Source organism: Sminthopsis crassicaudata, chromosome 1 (assembly GCF_048593235.1).
Source record: "Sminthopsis crassicaudata isolate SCR6 chromosome 1, ASM4859323v1, whole genome shotgun sequence".
Taxonomy (NCBI): domain Eukaryota; kingdom Metazoa; phylum Chordata; class Mammalia; order Dasyuromorphia; family Dasyuridae; genus Sminthopsis; species Sminthopsis crassicaudata.
Window position 1 is genome coordinate 743,774,011 of NC_133617.1, and position 26,984 is coordinate 743,800,994.

General features: G+C 49.0%; 1 protein-coding gene across 1 annotated transcript in view; it reads right to left on the reverse strand.

Annotated features, from left to right (window-relative positions):
- The window catches only part of SCN5A (sodium voltage-gated channel alpha subunit 5), a 175,765-nt gene that overhangs the window by 17,611 nt on the left and 131,170 nt on the right, over window positions 1-26,984 (reverse strand). Inside the window, exons 17-20 of the mRNA XM_074284385.1 lie at window positions 22,378-22,872; window positions 9,629-9,755; window positions 8,547-8,701; window positions 6,165-6,338 (exon numbers count right to left, since the gene is read on the reverse strand). Of these exons, the coding sequence (XP_074140486.1) occupies window positions 6,165-6,338; window positions 8,547-8,701; window positions 9,629-9,755; window positions 22,378-22,872 (951 nt within the window). The remainder of the gene's footprint in view (window positions 1-6,164; window positions 6,339-8,546; window positions 8,702-9,628; window positions 9,756-22,377; window positions 22,873-26,984) is intronic.

Here is a 26,984-nt window from a genome sequence, read left to right on the forward strand (position 1 = left end):
CAGGGCTTTTAAATGGAATTGGCTAAATTGCCCAAATCAATGAGTAGTCATGAATAATTAGATGCTAGCCTGGAAGGAGGTCTCTATGGGACAGCCCCAGGCATCTGTGATATATTTGCCATATTTATCAGTGACTCAGGTAAAGGCACAGGTGACATCCTTATCAAATTTAGTTGGGAGGGATAAATAACTGACTGGCAGAGTTGAAATTCAGAAAGATATCTTGAGAGTCTGGCAAAATGGGTTGCATCTAAGGCAAATTTAATAGCTCTAAAGATAAAGTCTTATATTTGGATTGAGAAAAAAAGTCTAATATAACTTGGGAGACTTGTGGGTCAAGATAACTCATTCTGAAAATGATCTGGAGGTTTCAGTAGACCATAAGTTCACTGAATCAATAGTGTGATATAGCAGCCAAGAATTTTGATGTGATTGTGGGTCACATCAAGAAAGAACTAAGCCTCTGCAACTGTCCTGTAATACTTTGTCCTGGACAAATCACATTGGGAGCCTGGGGTTCAGTTCTGGGATCCATGTTTAAAGAAGACAAATATAGGGAAGAACATGTCCAGCAGAGGGCAGCCAGATGATGAAAGGCCTGGAGACTAGGTCCTGTGAGGAGAGTTGACTGCAACCCTCTCAGAAAGTCATATGGAAGAGAACAAACTTAGCCTTTTTCTGCTTTGCTCTAGAAGTCGGACCCAAAAGCAAAGGAAGGGAGCCACAAAGGGGCAAATTCAGACTTTTAGAAGGAAAAAACATTATCTCCCAGTGGAAGAATGTGTGGTAGCAGACCATGGGGTCTTCCTCACTGGGGATCTTCAAAAGGCAATGATCCTGATGGCACAAGCCATCCTGAAATATTAAGACATCACATCTGGGCTGCTGCTGGCCAGCAAGCACCGATCCAAGCTTATTACCTTTTCCTCAGTGTCAGGGGTCGGAATTCACCCAACAAAGAAACACAGTCCAATTAGGAAATGGTTCCAGTGGCTGGGTTCCTGGATACAGGAAGAACTCTCTGGGCTTGTCCCCCCTTTGTCATTCATAGCTTCTGTAATGGGAGTGGAGGATGTGGGGATTGGGTAATATTCTAAGGGGACAGGACCAGAACCTAAGAACCACAATAGGGTGATAACAGTGACCCACCATGCTCAACTCTAAAATAACCATCCTTACATTGTGATGAGTCATATTCTCGGAATTATAGACTCAGAACTGGCTGAAAGGAACCTCAGAGGGCTTCAAGTCCAGCTCCATCAATTTACAGAGGAGTAAATTGAGGCTTATCAACGATAGATGACATGCCCAGCACCATATGGTCAGCCAACATTGAAGGCAGGATTTGAATCCATGTCATCTCCAGGGCTAGAATTCTTTGAGCTTTGCAGATGCCTTGACTTTGGACCGCATTAGTGCTCTGTGATCTCTGGCTCTCTCACTGTGCTTGGCGCACGCTGCCCTTGACTTTGGACCTTCCAAGTCTAGGCTTGAGTAACGACTTCCTGTGAGCCGCCTGGATCCGCTGTCTTTGGGAGCTCCCAGCTTTGATGTTGGCTCAGTGTTTTGGATATCACTTTGGAGCTTTTGTCTTCAGACTCAATTCCCAACTTCCTGCCCATCCCTCTGGATCCATCCCAGGCTTTGTGAGCTCCTGGATCAGCCCCAGGTCTGGCTTTCTGTTTATCTGTTTAGATCTCCATTGGACCATGCTCTTGGCTTCTGGTGAACCTGCTCATTGCCACTAATATCCCAGCTTACCCCCTGCCTTTCTCATCCACACTGAGGGCAATATTGAATGGATGCAGCTTTGATGCAGAATTGCAGAAACCATGCTAGGTGGTGGAGGAGACATTTCTGAGCAGGGGGCTTTTACTAGAATCTCTCATCTCATCTACAACCAAGCAGGTATTGTTATTGTGATTCCACTTTGGGGTTTTCTTGGCAGATATTCTGGAGCAGTGTGCCATTTCTTTCTCCTGCTCATTTTACAGATGAGGAAACTGAGGGAAATAGGGTGAGATGATTTGGCCAGAATTACTCAGTTACTAAGTGTCTGAGGCTGGATTTGAACTCATGAACATGAGCCTCCTTGATTAAGGTGCACTTAGCTGCCTGCCAAGTTAGATAACCCAAACCTTATCCTCTATTTATATCTCATACACTCCTGTGAGAAGCCACTGTTAGACATCTTTATACCTTGATTCCATGCTCCTTTCTGCTTTCATCCCTTCAATAAATCCCAGACTGTGTAAGCTCTAACCACTATACTCCAAGTCTGTGCCATTATTTATAAACCCCTTTGTTGGAGCAGAGACTGGGGGTGGAGAGTGCTGTGTGTACAACCACCACACACAAAGAATTGTTGGCTATAATAATGATGGTAGTGATGAGAGTAAGATAGTCACTGGAGCAGTGAAGATGGTGATTATGGTGTCATTGGAAGTGATAGGGTGATGATGGTGGTGAGATAGGGGTAAGTACAAGGATGATGGTGTTGTGTTAGCTTTAGTGATGAGGGAGTGAAGAAGGTGGTTCTGGTGGTCCTAATAACAAAGGTGCCTGTAATGATAGCTGGAATGAAGGCGAGATGGGTGATGGCGGGGAGAGGGTCGCTGTTACGGTGGTGGTAATGGTGCTAACGGTAACTGTGGAGATGCAAGAGTGGTAGGGGCACTGATGGCACTCAGGAAGAGAGATGACGGCTATGGAGGGGGTGGCCAAGTGATGATGGACAGGAAGGCTTAGTGATGGTCATGATCATAATGTCACTGGCGACAAGAGTAACAGTGTGGGGATGATCATTCCTGGGAGAAGTGGTGCGGGAATGGAGATAATGTGAAAGCAGCACTGGAGTCAATGACACAGGATCAGGGTACAATAATCACAGGAATACGTGTCGGTGAAGAAGATGATGGTGGCCGTGGGGAGTATGATGAGGGTGACAGGTGGTAATCACAGTGATGAAGATAATGACATAATAATAAAGGTAATAAAGGCACTAAGGAAGAGGGTGGTGATGGTAATGACACAAACCAGTGGCCCAGTATCAGGGGAGGTACAAATAATAATAATAATAATAATAATAATAATAATAATAATAATAATAATAATAATGATAATTAGCACCTATGCAGTACTTACAAATTGGTGGCCCAGTATCAGGATAGGTAAGAATAATAATAATAACTAGCACTTATGTAGTACTTGCACAAAGCACTTTACAAACATCTCATTTGACCCTCACAACAACTTTTACAGAAGAGGAAACTGAGGTACACAACTGACTTGTTGAGGGTCATGTGGCTATGCAGGATTCACATTAAGGTCTTATACCCTATGCACTCATTTCCTGGGGCAAGGGGAAAGCTTCTACTCCTTGCTTTCCCAAGGGGAGGGAATGCACTAACAAGCTTCCAGACCATCTGGTGTCCTCATTATTCCCTATCTCCACCTTCTCCAATTTCTGGCAGTCTCAAACACTGGAAAAAGACCCATTTCCCTATTGCCCCTGGGGCCCGAGCAGGAGCCACATGGATCCTGTCAAAGGAAGGCCTCTGGCTCTGCACTTGGGGGAGTCCCTTGCCTCTCTCTGTGACCCTGGGCTAAATGATCCCCCCTCTAAGCCATCATTTCCTCATCTGTGAAATAGGGTTAATCACGCTTGTTCAGGCTTCTGCAAAGGGCTTTGGGTACCCAGGGAGACTATGTATGGGAAAGCATCTGGCGACCACAGCTTCCCATCCAGATGTGCGGGGCCTGTGGAGCTCTGTGAGCAGGTATTAGGCTTTAATGATTTATTGGTCATGGGGACGGGGGGCTGTGCAGACTAGAAAGCTGGCTGGCCAAGCTCACCAGCTGTTCCGTCTCTCTCTGCTTGTCTGCACTGCTCCTTCCCTCCCTCTGCTCATGAAAGTCCCCAGAGCTGGTCAGACACAGGGAGTTCCAGTGGAGGGTGATGGGAGCAGCTCATTCCCAGGCCAGAAGCCAGGCTGATGGGAGCAGGATCTCCAAGGACTCGGGCTCTCTCCTTTTTGTTCGTTCCTTTTCCAATCAGACCCTCTGATACTGGCAGCCAGCTAAATGTGGCCCCCATAGCCCAGTGGGCCCCCAGATCCCAGCAGATGAAAGGCCCTTTCATGGCCCATCCCATCTCCAGTGGTTCAGAGCAGTCTCATTTTCTGCAAAGCTCTCCTCTCCCCAGTGCTGATGATCTATCTGCCGGGCAAGCCCTCCCTTCACCAGACAGCATCCTCTCTTTGTCTACAGCGGCCCACGATGATCTCCTCCACTAACCGCTTTCCAACAGCACTTACAGTCTGTACCCGACCCTCTCGCGCTCAGGAGTGACCAAAGGTCTCGACTTTATTCTCCGATTGTTCTGTACGTGTACTGCCTGTCTCTGAAAGCCCTGGGCTCTGAGAGCTTTCCTAACAGCAGAAGCTGTGGTTTTCCTTTTCCTTTCTCTCCCTAAGTGCATGGAGTCCAGCATATGTTTGGTACAGGACATGGAAAGCATCACTCTCTACCCACAATGTCAAGTAACTGTCTCCTGTCCATGGACCTTCCCTTCCCTTCCTTTCCATCTTTCCCCTCTCCTCCTATTGCATCCTATCTCATCCCTCCCATCCCCCATCCCCTTCTTCCCTTTCCTTCCCTCCCCTCCCATCCCTTTCCTTCCACTTCTATCCCCTCTTCTCCCCTTCCCTTCCCATCTCCTCGCATTATAACCCATCCCATCCCTTCCTTTCCCATCCCCCCTCCCTCCCCTCCCCTTTCCTCCCTTCCCCTTACCTTTCACCCCTCCCTTCTCCTCCCATTGCATGCCATTCTATCCTTTCCATTCCTCATTCCCCCCCCCCATCCCATTGGTTCCCATTCCTTCTCCTCCTATCCCTCATCCCTTTCCCTCCTCCAATCCCCCCAAGCAGGCAATCTTCCAGGGACAAAGAGTACTTTCTGGCTTAAGCTGGCAGATGAGTAGAGTAGGGCCACAGAATTATAGACCTGAGGCAGCTGGGTGGCCAGTGCATAGAGCCCCAGTCCTGAAGTCAGGAGGACCTGAGTTCAAATGTGGTCTCAGACACTTAACACTTCCTAGCTGTGTGACCCTGGGCAAGTCACTTAATCCCAATTGCCTCAGGGGAAAAAAAAGAATTATAGACCTAGGAAATTATCTAGTTCATTTTTCTGATGAGTCCCCATGAGGCATAGGGAGGTTCAAGGATTTGAACTCGGGTTATCTGAGGCCAAATTCCGGGCTCTGCACACTGCTAGAGACAGAGGATGCCCCCTGGGCCCACTGGGGATACAGCAGGAGCTGTACCCTTGGGGCACGGCTTGGACGGGTTCTTCAGAGGGTGTCCCCCAGCACTCTGCTCAGCCAGACCACGCACAGATTTCCAGTCTGGGATCCCCTGTCTCAGTAGGGACACGGAGAAGCCGGCACCTACCAATCGGGCCATGTGAGGAAAAGTTAAACTGGAGACACTGAGCTTGGGCTGGGAAGCTAACAATCACATAGTGCCTACTATGCACCAAGCCGTGCTAAGTACTTTATAATTATTATCTGGATTAATCCTCACCATTGCTCTGGGAAGTGGGTGCTATTATCATCCCCTTTTACAGAGGAGGAAACAGAGGCAAACAGATGAAAGGATTTGTCTAGGGTCCTACAGCTAGTCCGTATTTGAGGCTGCATTTGAACCCAGGTCTTCCCGACTCCAAGCTTGGCACCCTACACACTGTCCCACCTGACTGCCCCATCTTAGGGGCATAAAATAGGAAGGCTGTGACCAGGAAGCAGAACTAGATTTGTCCCCCCGGAAGGCCAGAGATTTCGGCTCCATCTGAGTCCAAAGTTCCCCACCACAAGAAATGGCATGAAGTGGAATGTGTTTCCTGGGAGGCTCCCCCAAAGCTGCCCAATCCCTGGTGGTCCTTAAGAGGAGGCCGGGAGCCCCCGTCAGGAACATTGCTGACAAGATTCAGGCTCTGGCCTGGATCTCTGCTTCGGTGCCGTGCCGCGGCCTACTCTGGGGAGGAACGGTCTGTCTGGAGCCAGCTCAGCTGTGGCTTCTGCTCCCTTTCCCCACAGGCCTGCTGGGGACCACTCCCCTCCCCCTCTTTCCCCTGCCCCCCTCGGGCACCCAGCCCACACTCACGTCCACGATGAGGAAGTCCAGCCAGCACCAAGCATTGGTGAAGTACTTCTTGAAGCCGTAGGCCACCCACTTGAGCAGCATCTCCAGCACGAAGATGTACGTGAACATCTTGTCAGCATACTCCAGGAGGACTTTGATGGTCTTGCGCTCCTCTAGGTAGATGTCTTCAAAAGCCTGCGAACCGAACCGGACACACGTTGACGGGTCAGCCGAGGGAGGGCAAGGAGACCTTTCTAATCCTGGGCTGCCTTGTGAGGGGGTGAGCCCCCCATCAGCGAGTATGGAGAAGTAGTGGCCGAACGGCCAGCTCTCAGGGACGCTGTGGAAGGCATGTGACTCTTCCCTTTGGGGGTGACGGGGGAGCAGTTGGAGGTGTTTGATTTTTAGTGACTCTTCTGACTCAATTTTAAGATTTAAGGTGGATTTCACTTTGGCGTCTTTACAGTCTCCCCCAATCCTGAACCAAATTTTACTCTCACTCTGCCAAGAACCGATCCTTGGCTTTCTTTTAGACGTCTGAGATGACGATTCCTCCAATGACGAGGGCTCACTCCAGCCTAGGTCACTTCTTATTTCCTCACCTGCCCACGTGCTACAGCTACAGACTGGGAGCCCCTTGAGGGCAGGCACTATGTACTTTCAGTTGTATCTCCAGGGTCGGGCACAGTACCTGGCATGGGGGTGCTGATTCTAAGAGATCCCCATCCCGTCACTTAAGGCATTGCCCCAGATGTTCCATGTGCGCTCCTCAGAGCCCTAGGCCCCGTGTAGAAGCCATACTCCTTTGGTCTTGGGCGGCGTGCTATTGGGGCTCTTTGAGTTGTTCCTGCTCACAGTGTAGAGAGATGGGCATGGCTCTCTCAGGCAGCCAGGAAGCCACAAGTGTGGACCACAGGACCCCTGCGTGAGCACTGGGGCTGAAGGCAGGCCCTGAAGTGGGGGAGATCTGCTGCCAGAAGCTCTTGGGTGACTGACCCCCACCCTTCCCCCTAACCTTGGTTCTGCAATATGAACCCCACAAGGGACCTTGGGGACCATCCTACAGATGAGTAAACTGAGGCTCGGGTAAATGAAGTCACTTCATGGCTGTAGCTTTAGACCTGGAGAGGGCCCCAGAAGCCCCCCAGTGCCCCTGGTCATAGCAGCATCTCCCACTCTGCTTATGAGCCATCCGCACGGAGGCAGCTGCCGCCCTGGCCCACCAGCCCGCCCCCCGGCGGCACACGGCACCTCCTTTTCTGGGTATGTGACCGACTTTGTGTCTGCCGTCTGTCTCCTGTTTGCAGCCAAAACACACTCCCCTGCTCCGCCGGAGTGGGCTGCATCAGCAATATGGTAAGTAGTTTTGTTTTTATAAACAGGGATAAACAAAAGCGCTTTAAGCCAAGTGTGGCGCTATGGGGGCTGATGGCCGGGGGGAAGGACTGGCCGGCGTGGGGCTGATGGCCAGAGGAAGACTGGCTGATGGTCCCCCGCTTGGTGCCATTGGGACACCCAGGAGCCATTGCTGCCTTTCACCCGGCCTCTCGCCTTTGGATGGGGCAGGATGTGCAGCCTGCCCGTCTACACAAGCCAAACCGAATCGCCAGGTCTGCAGGTACAGGAGCACTGGCCCTGACGGGCCCCCAGCCTCTGGCCTGGGGCAGCCCCGTCCCCTCTGGCCTGCAGAGCTGTGGAAAACCAGCTCTTTCAGCTGGGCCTGGAGTAAATTCGGATTACAAGGCAAACCCTGCCTGCCCTTTGAGACTCGGATCAAGCCTCGTCTCCTACAAGAAGCCCTCCTGGATTGTTCCAACCCACACTGGTCTCCAACCTTTCAGCAAATAAGAATGCACTGTCTAGTGCTAGAGAGACATAGGGTCAGGTATTTGGAACAGGAAGTCGTTTACTCTCCCCACCTCCAGAGTTCAGATGAGGGAAACTGAGGCCCACAGGCAGAGCTGGACTTGAACCCAAGCCCTCACTTCTTTCCATTAGGCTTCAATGCCTTTGGCTGTTCATGCCTATGTCTGACCTCCCTCAGCCAGGGCGGGGGAGCTTGGGCAGAACAAAGGTCGGATTGTTGGTCTTGATTATTTTTCCCAAGGGCATGAGACACTTCCCGGGCTGGATCCTGGGTCCGAGGCACCTTGGGGAGCTCACACTGTTGTGTTCTCAGGATAAGAACCTGTGACCATTGAGGTGTCTCCTCTAAGAGGGCATTGGTGCTCTTGGGAGCCCTGAGGGCAGGCCTTGGGCCTTCCACTAAATTGTCCAACGGTTTTGACAAGCAGCTTTGGGTCCTATGTCTGCCTGGGAGCCGGCTGGTGGCTGGTGTCCCTCCCCCCCCCCCCCCCCGTGTCCCCTCCCCCCCTGGGCTTGCTGCCCCTTGCCCCAGGTTACCAGGGCTCCGCTGCTCAGCAAAATCATGAAGATGATGAAGGTCTCGAACCAGCTGTGCTCCACGATGCGATAGCAGGTTTTCCGGAGCCTCCACCAGACCCTGCCAGGGAACTGAGTCGTGTCCACCGTGCAGCAGGGACAGCGCCGGACGCAGCCTGTGAGGGGCAAGAAAAAGGCGATGGCTCCAGCTGGGATCGTGGAGCCGGCCAGAGCGCCCCCCACTCCAGCTGTACCCAGAGGGTGGGGTGGAGGAAATGGAGGGACGAGGCAGGGGCTGCATCAGGCCCCCTCGGGAGCTCATTCCTACATCCCAGAGCAAACCCAGGCCCTGCCAGGGCTGCTCGGCAGGCGGGATTCTGGGGCTTCTTCACTCCAAGCCAGGCATTTGCTTATAACATTTTCATTTACATAATTTCATTTGCTCATAATAATAACAATGTGTTATCATGTAATAATATAATACACTCTAATATTATAATATAACATCATATAATACAAATATATAATACAATATACAATAATAATATGCTACAATATATTATATATGATGTAATATGACATGATATGATAAAACATGATGTGACATGATATGATCTAAAATAATATAACAATAAATATAACAAAATGTTATAAGCAAATGAGATTAGTAAATGAAGTCCTTTTTAAGCTTTCTACATTATTTAACGGGGTTCCTTTTCTCCGGGAGAGCCAATGGACTTGTTTTTCATCTCATTTGAGAATGACCAAATCCCAGGGAGCAGCCCCCGATGCCCCCCAAATCTCATACTTCCCCCTCCACACAAAGGGTTTTCCCCAAAGTCACGCTCCGCAACTGCAGTGCTCTCACACAAACCCATTTACAACAAATGTTCCTACACACAGAAATGGAGCGTCTAGCCAGTGCTTAGCTCAGTGCTTGGCGCACAGTAGGTGCTTAGCAAATGCGGACTGGCTGACTGACTGCCGGTCACTCCCTCTCCTCAGACCCCAGCACATCCCACACCGGCGGGACAACAGTCCCATGTGTGACAGGACACATACACAACGAGGGGTCACCGCACTGTAGAGACGGGGCGCCTTACCCTCGGTGAAGCAATCCTCGGGGTCCTTCACGTCCTCCCCGAGGTCGGCGATCTTCTCCAGGAGGTCGGCAGTGTTGGTCATGTCTGCCGTGCTGCCCTCAGAGTACGTGTCATCGTCGTGTCTCTGCTGGTGGGAGAAGAGGGACAGCGTGGTCAGGGTTGGCCCTAGAACCATGGGGGTTAACGCTCAGAACTCGGCTCCGGCCACACCTCCAGAGTCCAGAGCACGGACTGTTCTGGTCCCAGGCTACCAACTCCTAGAATGTCAGGGCTGGAGGGGACCTGAGAGGAAAGTGCTCCAGCCTTTCCCCCGGTTCCTGTCACCCTCCTTCCCCCGCTGCAGATGAGGAACCAGCCCAGGAGACTATCTTGCTCTGCCTGAGGGGGGGCCGGAGGGGCCACCGAACCATTTCTGAAGGTGGCAAGTTCACTTCAGAGAAGCTCTGGGGTATCAAACTGGATGGAGTCTGGGAGCATCATCTAGGCCCATTTTATGGACTTTTATGGATAAGGAAACAGGCTCAGAAGGACCTCCATTGTACATAAAAACCTGAATGAATCTTGGAATTAACAAATATGCATCTTAAAAGCACCCACCATCTGCCTGGTGTTAGGGATGCAAAATAATGACAAAATAGGCCTTGCCCTCAAGGAAGTGACTCTCTACTAGGGAGATCAACATAGAAAATAAATACAAAATGGCTACAAGGTTGATCTACCCATTTACGTGGACTCCCATCTCTTTAGTGTGCAAGAAACATCTTGATGGCGAGGATTCTGTTATTTTTTGTCTGACTCTGTGCCTAGGACAGTGTCTAGAACACGGAAGATGATTAATCAAGGTGGGTTGGATTGGAAATGAAGCTTCGAAAGGGGAACAGTGAGCCAGGAGCAGAGATAAGCCTGGATGTTTGGTGCATTAAAAATGGAGGCCCTCACTTGGGAGGCGTCAGGGACCGACTTCCGCATCAGCTTACCGGCTGAGGGAGCAGAGTCCGAATTGCTTATGTCTTTTTAACTATCTTCCCAGTCTCTCTCCTTTCCCCAGCACTTGAGGTGAAGGATCTCCCCTGAGGACCTCAGGGCCGCCTCACTCTCCCCAGGCCCAAGGCCTCAAGAAATGGGCTTGGACTTTGGTCTACTTCATTTGTCTTTTTCACTCCATGTACAGAGAGAGGAGGTGTAGATATTTTTAAAGCCAAGGTATGATCCTGTTACTTATCTGCTTGAGAAATCCCACTGGCTCCCTCTTGCCCCTAGCCTGGCCACAAACTCTGAGGGTTTGCCGTTTAAGATCCTTGGTTTCCCATGTTCCCTTGCATGCACTCTCTGGTCTGGCCATGCTGCTCTATTTGATGGTCTCCACTATTCTTCATGTATACATCATTTCCTCCTCCCATAGTTAGAATGCGCTGCCCTTACACTTCTTATAATCCCAATATTCCTCCAAGGCTGAGCTCCAGGGCTGCCTCTCACAAGAGCCCAGCTCATCTCATCCCTGAAATTACCTTGTTTTTACTTTAGACTTGTTTTTATTTACTTATCTACAGTATGATATGATAGAAAAGGTGATGGATTTGATGTCAGAGACCTGGGTTCAAATCCCAGTTCTTCCATTTATCACCCCTGCAGCAAGTTACGTAGCCTCAGTTTCCCCAACTTCAGAATGGAGAAGTTGTAGTGGGTGACTTTGAAGGCCCTTTCTACTTCTTGACTTACTGCATAATTACTGGCTTTTATAAGGCTTGCAAAGGCTTTCCAAATATTATCTCATTATACCCTGGGAGGTAGGAGCTATTATTATTATTTCTGTTTTATAAATGAAGAAACTGAGGCAGGCAGTGGTTAAGTATCTTAGGTTAAGTGTCTGAGGCTGGATTTGAACTCAGATCTTGTTTCTATTGCACCACCCAGCTGTCCCAGCACCTGGCTGGCTGGAAGTCAAGGCAGCCCATTTCATTTTGTCTTTGCATGTCCGGTGCCCGGCGCTGTACACTGGACTTCCCAGAGAGCCAGCCAAACAACCACCTGGGATTTCTAGCACAGAAGAGACTGGGGTTTTGGAGGCAAGCCTCCTCAGACCTCCTGGCCATAGAGAAACCGAATCTCTTTCCAGAAAATGCTGCCAGCCATGATGCCGAGAGACCTACGTCATCCCAATTTCAGCTCAATAAGGACTGTGGTTTAATGAAGCACCCATGGGATCAAAGGAGCAGAGTCCATTTCTTCATTTAAAATAAAGTTTGGAAACTGGAGATTCAGCGATTCCCTGAAGATCACACATAGACCATATGGCTGTGGCAAGAAAGGTCCTGTAGGACTACCTAGTCTAATCCTCTCATTTTACAGATGAGGAAACTGAGATCCAAGAACATTAAGGAAGGCTCCCTCTGAGCCTCCTTGTCAAGTGGAGCTTGACCCTAACCCTTGACCTTAAGGTCAAGGACCTGGGCTCTCTAGATCTGTGCCAGCAGAGAAGAAAGTCAGCAATTCTCCCACACTGGGAAGTCTCCAAGGCTGAAACAAGCACTGAAATGGCCTCTGGGGTCAGAGGCTGCTCTGGTGATGGCTGGCTACTGGGTGACGTTTTTATTGGTTCTCACTAACCCCCCAAACCCTCTAGTTGGTTCTTCAAGCATGAATTGAGTATCTCCATCTAGAGACACCAAGCAAGTGCCAGCTGCTTAGGACCCAACCATCCATCCCCTCCTCTAAGTCACCATTAACAAGGTGACCACACAGGCCAAGGACACATCTCTGGGCCTGTCTAAGCTGACATCACACCGTAAATGATCCTCTGTGAGACCAGTCCCTTGTACAGTTCCGAATCTATCTAATTTTACTGCCTCCAAACCCCATTTCACCAATTTTTTTCAGAAGAATGAGAGAATAAGACAAAGAACTGGCCAAAATCTAGGGAAAGCGTATCTATGGCAGTTCCCTGTCTATTACCCTGACAAAAAAGGAAAGAGACAGTGCAGTTTTGAATGAAGTCACAATAACCTCTGCTTCCCTTTCTAAATAATCCCAAACAACCCTTTTAAATATGCTCTAGCTTGTCCTAAGTTATAAGTTGGAAGTTTTCATCCCTGGCTCCTTTTTCTGGAAATGTGGAATCTCATCTGTTCATCCAGTAGCCTCTGCCCTCGGCGAACTGATTCATCCAGAGCTAATTCTCCAAGCTTCGAATCCCTGGAATCTCCGAGGTCTGATTATCCCCGGTCCAAATCTTTGACATGACTGGGATCTAATTTCCCACAGCCTGAATCTCTGGCCTCTCCAGTGTCTGATTCCCTGAGGTCATTTACCCAATGTATGATTTCCTGGAATTCCTGTGACCTGATATCATTGGCTTCAGTTCTTTAGGATCCAATTTCCTGGGGCCCAAATCCCTGGAATCCTCAGCGTACAACGGTTTGAATTTCTGGAATCTCCGGGGTCCAAATTCCTGGCTGGCGGGTGAATAGCCAGGCTTTTTTTCATTGGCTGGCTCATCTTAACTGTGATCTCTGCCCACCAGGGACAGGGATCTATCTTTCACTTATTCAGTTTGACGTTTCTGGCAGGCCCAAGACCCTTGGGCTCCAGGAGGACCATTTTGTCCGGGAGCAAATCCCTCATTCTTGCCTTGTTTGGTGTCAGGGACGAGATGTCTCCCTTATGCAACTGTTCAGTCAGTCAAAAGGCATTTAGTGCCTACTATGTGCTGGGCATTGTGCCAAGCAGTGGGGATGCAAAGCCAAGTGAAAATGGGGAGACAACACGCAGACATCTGTATGTGTACAAGCTACACAAAGGCTAAGTGGGAGATAATCTCAGAGGGAAGGCACCGGCGTTGAAGGGGATTGGAAAAGGCTTTGTGCAGAGTGGAGAATCTTAACTGAAAGTTGAAGGGATCCAGGAGACACAAATGTGGAAGGGGAGAGACCCAGGCAGGGGGCACAGTCGGGGAAGATGCCTGGAAATGGGGGAAAGCTTGTCTTGTGAGAAGCACCCCATGGAGACTAGTGTTACTACATTACAGAGAATACTTGAAGGGGAATGAGATGAACGAAGACAGGAAAGGTAGGAGGGGAAAGGTCATGCAGAGTTTTAAAAGCTTAACAGGATTTTATATGTGATTCTGGAGGTGACAGGGAAGATTGGAATTTACTGAATGGGGGGAAAGACATGGAAGGGTGTGTATGTGTATGAGAGAGAGAGAGAGAGAGAGAGAGAGAGAGAGAGAGAGAGAGACAGAGACAGAGAGAGAGACAGAGAGAGAGACAGAGACAGAGAGAGAGAGACAAAGAGAGAGAGAGAGAAACAGAGAGAGAGAGAGAGAGAGACAGAGAGAGAGAGACAGAGAGAGACAGAGAGACAGAGAGAGACAGAAAAAGACAGAAAGAGACAGATAGAGATACAAAGACAGAGGAATAGAGAGAGAGAGACAGAGAGAGAGAGAGACAGAGAGACAGAGAGAGAGAGAGAGACAGAGAGAGAGAGAGAGACACAGAGAGAGAGACAGAGAGACAGAGAGAGAGAGAGAGACAGAGAGAGAGAGAGAGACAGACAGAGAGAGAGAGAGACAGAGAGACAGAGAGAGAGAGAGAGACAGAGAGAGAGAGACAGAGAGAGAGAGAGAGAGAGAGAGAGAGAGAGAGAGAGAGAGAGAGAGAGAGAGAGAGAGAGAGATACAAAGACAGAGGAATAGAGACAGAGAGAGACTAAGAGATAGAGACAGGAAGAAGCATTGAGAGAGACAGAGAGAAATCATCAGACCTGTACTTAGGAAGATCACTTTGACAGCCGTGTTGCTGCTTGCCCTTTGTTCTCAAAGAGGACCATGACATCAGGAAGGAGATGTCATGACTTGCAAGTGAATGGAATTTAAGAGAGGGAGGGCTGGGCAAAGTGACCAGCCTCATTCTCTCCTCTGGAGTCATGTGGGTCCAGTGGCAAGATCTAGATCAGGACGAAATTCAGGGGGAGGCAATGACTTTTTTGACCTAAGGTTTTTCCCAAGTCTCAGTTTGTCTGAGGCAACAGCCATTCAGGAATTACGGCTAGGTAAAAATGAGGCAAAAATGACCTCTTTTACCTAGTCAAAAAAAATCAATCTGGAGGAAAAGATCCTTTGAGTTTCTCATCAAAACAGAAACAACTGCTATTTATGCTCTCTTTGAGCCACCAAAAGCCAAAGAATGACCAAGTAAGGCTTGGGTTGGGACCCATGTTGATCAATTAATGAGAGCCAGAGTGATTCAGATATAAAGCATAATCTATAAGAGAGAAATCTAGTCCATAAATCCCCAAATAATTTGTTAGGTTTCAGTGATCAAAATTTATATTCCTTTGAGCAGAGCACCCGCAGGTTCCCTGTGGGTGGAGGGAGAAGGAGGAGAGAAAAGAGGGAAGGAAGGAAGAAAGGAAGAAAAGGCGAAAGGAGAAAGGATGGAGGGAGGGAGCTGTGTTGCTGAACTAGAGCTGGCTAGTTGAGTCCCCAGTGGAACAGCTACTGCTATTCACAGGTTGTTTGTCCTTCCTTCATGAAGAGGATCATGACCTCAGGTAGGACATCTCCTGACTTGCAAGTGATTTGGATTTAAGTGAGGGAGGCTGGGCAAGGTCACCAGTCTCACTCTATTCTCCCCATGACCGAGTGAGGAATGGATGGAGAGGAGAGACACTTGAGGCCCAGAGCTCCACTAGTAGCCATACCATGTTCAGGTGAAGAGATGAAAGCCTGAGGCAGTGGGGGGGGGGAGAGAAAGGGAGGCTCAGAGGAGACAACAGGGTGGATGCGGGAGATATCATGAAGATAGGATCTACAACGTGTGTGTGTGCAGCAGGTGAGAGAGTGAGGAACGGAGAGGATGATACCTAGGTTGTGGGCCTGGGTGACCAAGCAGAGAATAGTGGCCTTGACAGTAAGAAGGAAGTTTGGAAGAGGGAGGGTTTTGGGGAAAAGAAAATGAACTGAGTTTTGGGGACATATTGTGTCTCCCATGATCCTCCTTTCTTTGCAAAAGACTCACTGTTGATTCCTGGGCTCTGGGAGACTGTGATGAAAGAAGCGGCCCTGGGGCAGCCAGATTCAGTTACCAAACATGGCCCTCAGTGGCTACAAGTTTAGTCCACAGCAAGATGGTATCCTAGAGAGTATGGAAGTACCAGAGAGAGGGTAGGGGTGGGGAGTCGTGAAGCCTGACCCTTTACTAGGGTTCTCTTTTGATTCCGTTCATTATGGCAGCTCATTACAATTATTTTTTCCCTATGTCAAAGAGAGGCTAAATGATTTGTCCACAATCCCATGGGAAGCTAGAGATGGAGTCAGGACTCGAACCCATGCTTCCTAATCCATGACCCAATCCTCCTTCCCCCACATTACATTCTTGTATCCCTCTGCAAGGGCTGGCAGAATACCCAATGAAATGGATACCCAATACACTCTCAGGGACATAAATGGTCCCGATGAGAGTGGGCAAGACAATTCTCCCCTCCACTCCAGCTTAGGCTAAGGGAAGAAGAGAGGAAGGAATGGGAAGAAAGGAGAGGAGATGGAGGAGGGAGGCGAGCAGCTGTCCAGACTCAGGTCCCAAGTGTTAAAAATAACAGGTTGAGAAGATAAGATAATGTCGTCTCTAACACCTCCTGTCTTATTGGGAGGGAGTCTTATTTTTAACCCTTGGCCTTAAACCTGGATGTGATGGTAAGGGAAGTGGGAAAGGCTGACATGATCTGACAGGGTGCACAATTTAACCTGATGTCGTCACTTAAAATTCCAAATGGTTTAAGCATCCGTGACCTCAAGATCTGCTGGTCAACTTCCCAATTGACAAGTCCACTGGTGTGTATGTATGTGTGTGTGAGAGAGTATGTGAGTGTGAGTGTGAGAGTATGTGTGAGTGTGTGTTTGTATGTATGTGTGTGAGTGTGTGTGTATGTGAGTGTGAGAGTATGTGAGTGTGTGTGAGTGTGTCTGTGTTTGTGTGTATGTGTGTGAGTGTGTGTAAATGTGTGTGTGTGTGTAAATGTGTGTGAGGGTGTGTAAATGTGTGTGTCTGTGTGAGTGTGTCTGTGTGTGAGTGTGTATGTATGTGTGTGAGTGTGTGTGTATGTGAGTGTGAGAGTATGTGAGTGTGTGTGTGTGTCTGTGTGTTTGTGTGTATGTGTGTGAGTGTGTGTAAATGTGTGTGTCTGTGTGAGTGTGTCTCTGTGTGAGTGTGTGTGTGTAAATGTGTGTGTTTGTGTGTATGTGTGTGTGTGTGTGTGTGTTGTCAGGGGCAGGAGGGGGATGAAAGGGGTTGGGAGATGGACGCTGTCAAACAAAGGTTGTGTCTTCCTCTGAAGGGGTCCAGGGATTCGATTTCCCCAACCATTTAATACACAAGTATTTAGTGCCCACTGTGCAGTGGGTACCGTGCCAAGAGCTGAGGACTGATACAAAGGGCCTCGAGGCCCTTATATTGGCTCATCCACATCAGGGAGATTCCTTGCTACATTATAAAATTCAGCCCCACACCCAGTGAAAGAACTCTGGGAGATGACTGTGAACCACTGCATAGAATTCCCAATCCCTCTATTTTTGTCCGCCTGCATTTTGGATTTCCTTCACAGGCTAATTGTACACCATTTCAATCTGATTCTTTTTGTACAGCAAAACCACTGTTTGGACATGTATACATATATTGTATTTAACTTATACTTTAATATATTGAACGTGTCTTGGTCAACCTGCCATCTGGGTGGGGGGGGGAAGGAGGGGAAAAATTAGAACAAAAGATTTGGCAATTGTCAATGTTGTAAAATTACCCATACATATTTCTGGTAAATGAAAACTGAAAAAAATCTAAAAATAAAATAAAATAAAATAAAATTCAGCCCCAAAGAGCAAGGAAGCAGCATTTTGTGGGGTGGAGGGAGTTAGGAAGAAGCTGGAGTCCTGGCGTGAGGGGTGGCGCCTCCTGCTGCCTGCCTGTCTAATGGAGACCCTGGTTTCTGACACACAAATCTGTCATCTTTTTATGCTCACTACTGAGAGCCATGTCCCCAAGAAGAGTTGGGATAGGTGATGCAGCAGGCAGGGGAATCAAGGGTCAATGACTGAGCGCCCACTTTGTGCCACGCCCTGTGCTAAGGAGGCACTGGGGACAGAAAGGAGTAACAGACCAGTCGCTGCCCGCTGGGGAGCTCCCAACAGAATGGACTGTGAGGAAAAGGGGACGAGAGCAACTGGGGCAGCTCAGCGGCAGAGCCCGCCTCCATCCGAGGCAGCTTGAAGCAACGAGACCAACTGTCAACTCCTTTTCCCAGAATATGCTCAAATTCAACCTAATCCTAAGTGGCGTTTCCAGCGTGCGCTAAGCACTTTACCTACATTATCTCACTGCAGCCTCAAAATAACCCAGGAGGTGGGGAGGGCTGGGGGATTATTAGCTGCATTGTAGAGAGAAGATGGAGGCTCCTAGGTACAGAACCTTACTCAGGGGCCAAAGCAGCAGGGCCACAATACGGATGGGGCCTCCCCACCCCGAGCCCACTTCCCATAGCTTCCACGGCTGCCATGTTGCTTCTTCAGATGGAACTCAGCATCTTTCCGCCCACTGGCTCCTCCCATCTTCTTGATTTCTGGGGATGGCCCTCCTCCCATCCCCTAACGCTGTTCTCTGGCTCTCTCCTCTCACGCCTTCCTCCTTGATCCAGTCTGCTCGCCAGGCTGGAGAGTCTGTGTGTGCATTACTTGCCACAAGCCATCCTTTGGAAAGGGTTTCATTTTATGGCAGCGGCGGTCCTTCCCGTGTTCTTCTATTGACATGGGGATGACTCAGAACATCTGACCTTACCCAGATAACACTGGATCCAGCTGACTCCCCGTTAATTAGTTTTCTCTCTCAGCTGAGGGCCAGACTTTGTGCCGTACACACATTTTATCCTCTTTTTTGTTGTACTTTTGGTTTTAAAGAAGGGACATTACTCTAGGAAAATGAAGTTTTCTCCTCTCCATTTCCATGGCATCAATTCGGGACTTGATTTTGTCTCTTCCTAATGACTGTCACCAGGCCCTCATTAATCTCGCCATTCCTCCTGCCAATCCCACGTCACCCCTCCCGTCCGAGCCCCTTCCCTTAAATGCTTCTGTGCTTCCCCAGGACCCACCGGACACACTGCAATCTCCTTACCCTTGTTCGGTGGGGACCCTGGCAGAGAACAATTATCAAAGGCAGGCAGGGAGGGTTACTCTAGTGAAAGAACAAAGCCCCTTGTGAGGGAAGAAGATTTGCTAACTGCTAATTCTCTACATTACTTCTGAGATAGGCTTCCTGTGAAGTTCACTCCAATTCCTAGGAATATTCTGGGATGTGGGAAGGGGCAAAAGGCATTGACGGACACTCAGAAAGGGTTTATCAAAAATGAGGTTCTCATCAGGAGGACCTGAGTTCAAATCTGGTCTCAGACACTTAATATTTCCTAGCTGTGTGATCCTGGGCAAGTCACTTAACCCCAATTGCCTCAGAAAAAAAAGAACTTCTGAACACTTCCTTTTTTGAAAGAGCTAGCATAGTGAGAGGCCAGCCCCGGAACCTGAATTCAAGCCCCCCTGCCCAGGCGATTCTGGGAAGGTCATTTCATCTCTCAGTTCCCCTACACTTTAAGAATAGTAGGGGAAGTTTCACCATTTATAAATTCTCTAGATCAATGAAGTCCTAGGCCCAGACCAAATGAACCAGGCTACCTTCCTTCAGGGGAAGGTCTCAGCACAACCATCATGGGTTTCAGGAAATATTGGAGGAACTTTCTCATGCTAGCCACCTTGTGGTCAAGACGGAGGCCCTTGGCCTGGATGACAAGATGGTGGAGAGGGCTTAGGGAGGAGAAAACCAGACCCAAAGAGTGGTGAGCAACGGATTGTGAGCAGTTTGGAGGCCCTCTCGGGAGGAGGCCCTGGGGAGCAATCCCTGGCCTCTTTCTGTTCACTGTTTTTATCAGTGATGTACATGAAGACGTGGATAGTAGCCCTACCAAGTGACATGGGGAGCAATCAATAGCTAATACTGTAGAGTAGAGGGGCTTTCAGTTTAGAGAGGGAATAAATTCCCTAGGACCTCCTGAATCTAATAGAAAAATCCTCCATTTGGCTTTTAAGTCCCTTCCTGCCTCTCCTGTCTCCTTACTTTACTTCTACCTGTGCAATCTGGTCCACTACCAATGGCCTGCTTGCCTTGCAGGGCAGGACACTTCTCCTGCCTCTGCCACCTGCTCCCCATGCTCGGCACATGCTCCCTCCTCATCCCTGCCCACAGGCTTCCTTCCTTCTGCAGGCCTTAAAAAAGGCCCCACCACCAGTGTCTTCCCTCTGAGGTTGCCCGCCATTTACACCGACTATTATCTCACGTGGACATAATTGTTGTGTGTTCTCTCCCCTCTTAGAATGTGAACTCCTTGAAAGAAGGGAGGTCTTTTGCCTTTCTTTATAGCCACAGTGTCAGGCATATAGTAGGTGCTTAATAAATGCACACTTATGTTGTAGAGGGCAGAACTTTGGAGAAGTATATTTCTTTCAAGTATACTTCTCCAAAGTTCCGCCCTTTACCCAATGTTAATAAACATGATTGCTAAATGGATGATGTTAATGAATCACTATTAACAAGTTAACAAAGACTTAATATATCAAAGTATTTTTGCTATTAAAATATCAAAAGCTTATTATTTCAATAGTTGACTGACATTTGTGAAAAAGGTCTGGACCACAAACTCAATGAGCATCGACAGTTTGGTAGAGTGAACAAAAAGCCGATGTAATGCTGGGCTTCTTGCTTTCTGCTGGCACCCAGAAGCTCTGCCCTGTTCCCGGCAGATGGCACAGCAGTGCCTGCAGAATTCCAGGAGCTTTTTGCCAAGAAGCCGGCAGATCGGTTTGCTCTAAACCAGAAGTGGGACTGACCTGTTGCATGGCTGTCAAGGCCCTACTTTTCTCACTGGGTCCTGAGTGAGTGAAGAAGCAGGAATTATGGGCATTTGTTTGTGGGTTAGTAGAGACCACGTGATCATCATCACCAATGGGGCAGAGGGATTGGGCAAGGGGCTTCCTCTCCTTTGGGGAAAGGGATGCCTTTTCTGACATTCAGGGAAGGGTCCAAGATGGACAGCCCATAACTTTGTTCAGAAGACAGAAGAAACTAGCTTGGTATCGTGGAAAGTTTTGTGGCAGTGATGGGTCTCCTTCCCGGACTGGGGCGGGGGGAGCTCTGCCGCCCAGCGGGAAGAGGAAGGAGGCCACAGTTGGGAGGCCCTGGCCTCCGGGAAGGGCCGGCCTGCCTGTTTGCCTTCGTCCCTCCTTCAGTGAGGGAAGCAGCTGCCAGGAGGCATCAAGGATGGAATAATACACCTAACGCACCTGCTGCCGAGACTGGGCCAAGCACTGAGTGGCTAGTGCTGACGGCCTCCAGCAGGAAATAGCAGGGCTCTCAAAGCAGCCTGGCTGGCACTCGGGGGGCCACAAGCATGGCTGGAAGCTCAGGGCCAGGCTTGGATGGCAACACTTCAGAGGGAGGCCCCTTTGCTCCCCAGGCGCCAGCCACAGCATCCTCCTCATCGCTCGGTCAGATCTCATTTCAAAGTGCCCCTGCAAGCATCTCATTTGACACTCATCACCATCCCAAGTAGGGTGGGAGGGGGACCAAGGGAGCTGTAAAACCTCACTTTACAGATGGGGAAATTGAGGATCAGCAAGGCTAGGTGCTCTAAGGCCTGGAGCAGTGACTGACTGGGTGATTGGACCTTCCCAAAGCAAAGCCCTGACCACATCCATCCCCTTGGCTCCAGAGCCTTCAGTGGCTAACATCCACATTCTCGGTCTGGAATTCACGGTCCTTCATTGTACAAATCCAATCTCCCTTTCTGCCCAATTACCTAACTCTACCCACCCTTCAAAGCCCAACTCAGACCCATGTCCTCTGTAAATTAGCCCATCTTCTCCGACCCCTCCAGCCCAGGAAGACCCTTCTCTCCTTTCTCTGAGCTCCCAGAATGCTTTGCCTGCATCAAAGTCCTGCGGACCGTCAGCACCCCAAAGCCACATTTGTCAGAGATCCTAAATCTGCTCCCTTTGACCTGGCTGGCCTTACTCAAGCTTGCCCTGTCTGGGTCTCAGTTCCTCATTTTAAAAAATAATGGGGATGGATTCCATCAGAGCTTGTTAGTCTTGTGTCATGTGGCCTTTGAATAGTAAGTTCAAGCCTTTGGCTCCTGCATAAAACAAAACCACAGTTTTCTGAGGGAAAGCAATTAACCTGAAGTGTAGCTAGCGAAATACAAAACAAAAACCTGAGGCAGACCCGGGTGAAGAATCTGTGCAGCGACTGGGTCTGAGATCCTCCCAATCAAATCCTCTGATCCTAGGAAGCGCCAGCAAGGAAGGAATCAGAAAACCCAGGCCGAGCAGACCCAAAGACCCTGAGCCCAGAGGATGGGGATATTGGGTGCAGAGCCCAGAGGATGGGGACATTGGGTGCAGGAGCAAACAGAGCCCCCAGGACACCACTGCCTTATGGCACCATGGGTGTTACAGTGTTATAGAGTCACAATGTTACAGCTACAATGTTACAACATTATAATGTTTCAGCATTGCAATTACAGTGTTACAACTTACTGTGTTACAATGTTACAACATTACGGCACTGGTGTTCACCTCCAAGGCCTTGGATCACCAAGAAGAGGGTCTGTTCTCCCCCACCTTTGGCCAAGGACCCAGCCCCGCCTCTGCTCACCTGTTTGCTGGATTCCATCTCGGTGCCAAGACTGTTATCCTCATCCTCCTCATGATCCTCAATATCTGACTCGGCTACAGCAATGGGCACGTGCACAGATGATTCGGGGTCCCCGGGGAACTCTCCCGGTTCCTTGCCTGTACCCCTGGAGTTTGGGTCAGTTGGCTTCTTCTCATCAAACCTTGTCTCCTTGCGGGCAGTCTCGGGCACCTTGTCCAGCTCCGTGGAGCCGTGGCCAGCCACGCAGCTGGGCAGGCCACTGGGAGCTGGGGGCACGGCCGGCGGGCCCGAGGCTTTCTTCCTGGTGGCCATGTCACGGGGTCGTTTGAGCAGGCTGCAGCAGAAATCCCAGGTGGTGCGCTTGACAAAGCGAAGGCCCCTTTGAATCCGGGCCAGGGCCAGCTGGAGATTATTCATCTCCCCGTCCTCGTCTGGGGCTGTCAGGTTATCTGCGCTGAAGGAGCTGAGCAGCAAGGCCAGGAAGAGATTCAGGACCTGAAAAACATGGCACGCGCCTGTAAGTGAGCCCTCTGTGGAAGGGTCTGTTAGCTCCTGCCCTCCCTGACTGCAGGGGGTCAGGCTCCTCTGGTACCTCAGGACCTTCAATGCTCTTCACCCCATTCACTGAGCAAAATCTTGCTGGTCCTTCAGGGCCCTGCTTTAGGGCTGCAACCTCTGGGAAGCACCCCCAGGCCCAGCCACGTGGCCCTAACTCCTTGCTCCTTTGCCCTCTCTGCTATCCCTGCTCGCCATTGCTTGGACTCATAATCATAAATTTGTCTTTGCTCCTGGAAGGGGAGCCCATGTCACCCTACTTCCCTATGGCCCCATTTGCCACCTCTGTACCCCTCCAGACCACCTGGTCACTACTTTCCTGTGCGTACTGTCTCTCCCTGTTAGAATATAAATAAGGACTGAGAGACTGAAGAGTGCAGTGGCTAGAGCTCTGGGTTGGGATGCAGGAAAGTCTGTGTCCAAGCCTCAGACACTTTGGCTAGCTGTGCAACCCTGGCGAAATCACTTCATCTCTGCCTGCCTCAGTTTCTTCATCTGCAAACTCAGCCTGTCTCAGTTTCCACAACTGCAACATTTAACCTCTTAGCCTCTCTCAGTTTCCATGACTACAAACATTTAATTTCTTAACCTGCCTCAGTTTCCACAACTGCAAACATTTAATTTCTTAGTCTGCCTCAGTTTCCATGACTGCAAACATTTAATTTCTTAACCTGCCTCGGTTTCCACAACTGCAAACATTTAATTTCTTAGCCTGCCTCAGTTTTCTTGACTACAAAGTGAGGAGAATAACAGCACCTCTATTCCAGGGTTAGATGTAAGGATCAAATGAAATAATAATTGTAAAGTGATTAGCTTCACACATAGTATCCTTACATTTACACATAGCATAAGCACATAGTAGGTGCTTAACATTTCGTCTCTTCCCTTTTCCCTTCGTATTTGTATCCTTTTAGCCCACGGTAAGTATTTAGTGGTTTCATTCATTCATTTGTTCACTCATTCATTCATCTCGCCCTTTTCAGTCAAAGAAATATGTAATAAACACCTACTATGTGCCAGGCAATATGTTGGGGTGAGGGACACAAAGACAAATCCAAATAGCCTCTGATCACTGGGGTTTACATTCCCCAGGGAGTGGGGATGATACAGACACACACATCAAACAAGCATTCATTAATTCCCCAATATGGACCAGCCATTGCACCGGCTGTGGGGGAGAGGGAGAGAGACTGCTGTCAACTTGTAGGAAAAAGGATGAAGAAGGGAGTCCATTCTTAGTCTGAGGAGAAAGAAAAGGCCATTGACAACAGATTGGGGGAGACCAGGTAGACTACCTGTACCAAGTGACCCTCCCTGCAAAGGGGCTAAGGATTCTGGGAGGCAGAGCAGAGGGAGAAAGAGAATTTCCTATGCAAAGATCCAGAACCTAACTTTAGCGGTAGGAGACCAGATTTGCACGATCCTGAGGATCCTGTACGTGTGTCTCTTTGCCCCAGAGCTGTAAGGGCAGAGGCTGTTTTGACTTTTCTCTCTGCCCCCAGCACTTAGCCCAGTGCCCTGCGCGGGGTAGGTAGTGGATAAATACTTCATGACCGATCGATTGTGGCAACAGGACTGGGGCCTTTTCCATCAGGATTCTCCCTCAGGATGGGCCCCAAACTGCTTCTTTCTTTAGATGGAAACAAAGAGATAATCTCCCTGCCCCCAGCTCTCAAAAGCCTCCAGTTCCATCTGCCCTGGCTGGTCCCTCCTCCTCTCCCCTACTCTCCATTTCCCATCCTCCTGAGGCCTCACTCTACCTTGCCCTCAGTCTTCTGAGTTGCTACGAAGGGCTTCTGGCCCCATTACTCATCTCTATTTCTGGGAAAAAAAGATGGGGGGAAAAGAGGGTGGGAGGAAGAAATGGGAAACAACAGACCAGCAAATCAGAGGGGAGGGAGCACATTGGGTTGGAAATCAGGCCTTCAGCATCTTTGAGGGCCTGGGGATAGAGCTAGCCCAGCAGCCCTGGTCCATCCAGGCCACATGTTCTTCCCACTGGGGCATCCTACAGTGAAACATCTTAACCTGGGATCCATGAACCCCTTCTGTGGATGGACTTCAGGGGGTCCGTGATTTTGGTTTGAAAAAATGTCTTGACTTTCATTGTTCTTTAACTAAAACTTAACCTTTCCTTCAATTAATTAAAACTACAATTCTATTAAAAAAAGGACAAAGCTTCAGCAGACTGACTAGCTAAGGGGTCCATGATGTACATCTTATTTGAACCTCACAACAACTTTCTGAGGCGTGCACTATGGGAATTATTATTATTAGACAGATGAGGAAACTGAAGCTCAGAGAATTTCAGTGACTTGCCCAGGAAAATCCAGCTGATTAATGTCAGAGGGGAGCATTGAATGTATGGTTTTTCAGTTCCCAGTTCAGCACTCTACCCATTAGTAGGCCCACAAACATTTATTAAACACCTACTATGTACCAGGCATTATACTAGGCACTAGGGATGCAAAGGAAGGAAAAGACAGTCCCCTGCCCTCAAGGATCTTAGTCTAATGGGGGAGATGATAAGCAAAACAATATGGCCAAGGATACATAGGAAATAATGAAGGAAAGAGGAATTGGGAGAGATTAAGATGAAAGTGAAGGCTTCCTGTAGAAGGTGAGATTTTATTGTGTCTTAAGGGAAGTCAAATCTAAGGTAGGAGACAATAAACAAAACAATATGGCTGAGCCACCTAGGTACAGGATACAAAGGAAATAATCAAGGGAAGAGGGACTGGGAGGTACTGGGATGAAGAGACTTGGGGAAGGCTTCCTGTAGAAAATAAGATTTTACTGCGTCTTCAGGGAAGTTAGGAAGGTCAAGAGTTGGAGCAGAGGATGGAGTGTCTTCCAGGCACTGGAATCGAGAGATGGGTGTCTTGTTGGTGGAACGGCCAGGAGCTCAATGTCACTGGATCAAAGAGTTAAGTATTGAGGAATAAGGAGGAAAAAGACTGAAAAGGTGGGATGCAGTTGGGTTGTGAAGGGCTTTGCATGACAAATAGCATTTTGTATTGATCTGGGAGGGGTGGGCTATATGTGATGGGGGGTTCACTAGAGTTTAGTGAGTATCGCGATGATATGATGGATCTGGGCTTTAGGAAAACTATTTGGGGGAAAGAATGGAGTAGGGAAGAGCCTTGAGGCAGGCAGACCCCCCCAAGAGGTGATTGTAACAATCCAGATGTAAGGTGATGAGGTCTGTGTCAGAGGAGAGGAGGAGTATTTGAGAGATGTTGCAAAGGTGAAATGGGCAGTCCTTGGAACCATATTAAATATGAAGGATGAGAGAAAAGAGTCAAGGATGACTCTAAGTTGGGAGTGTAGTTGTCCTGGATAGTAATAGGGAAAGGAGGAGCAGGGAGAAAGATAAGGAGAGGTCACTTTTGGACATGTTGAGTTTAAGATGTCTGTTGGCCATTCATTTGGACTGTCTGAAAAGCAGCTGGAGAGACTGGAGGTCGGCCAAGAGGCTGGAAATGGAGAAGTAGATCAGGATGGGGATGATAATGCAATCCGTGGACTTGATGGCATCACTAAGGGAAGCAGTAGAGAGGGAGAAGAGAAGAGGGCCCAGGGGAATACCATTGTGCCATAAGAAGTGATGGGTGAAGGAAGTGGGAGAGGCTTTGGAGGCCATCAAATCTTATTTGTACTGTGCCCTGGAGAAGACTGAGGGAATACAAGGTGAGGCAGCAACACCATGTCCCAATGGCCACCATCCTATGGCATCTGTTGGCAGTAACCATGGTTGGCAAATGATAGACTTAAAATGATCCCCAGTGGCAAATGAAGTCCTCCCCAAAGCTATAGCCTTTGATTGAGCTCTTCTTGGGAAGACTGGCATGAACTGATGCAAAGTGAAGGGAGCAGGACCAGGAGAACACTGTACACAGTAACTGAAATCTCATGAGGGTGGTCAACCTTGAAAGATTAGTCATTTTGCCACAATGATCTGCCATAACTCCAAAGGCTCCCTCTTATAAAATGCTCACCATCTCCAGATAGAGAACGGCTGGTCTCAGAGTGCAGATGGAAGCACCTCTTTT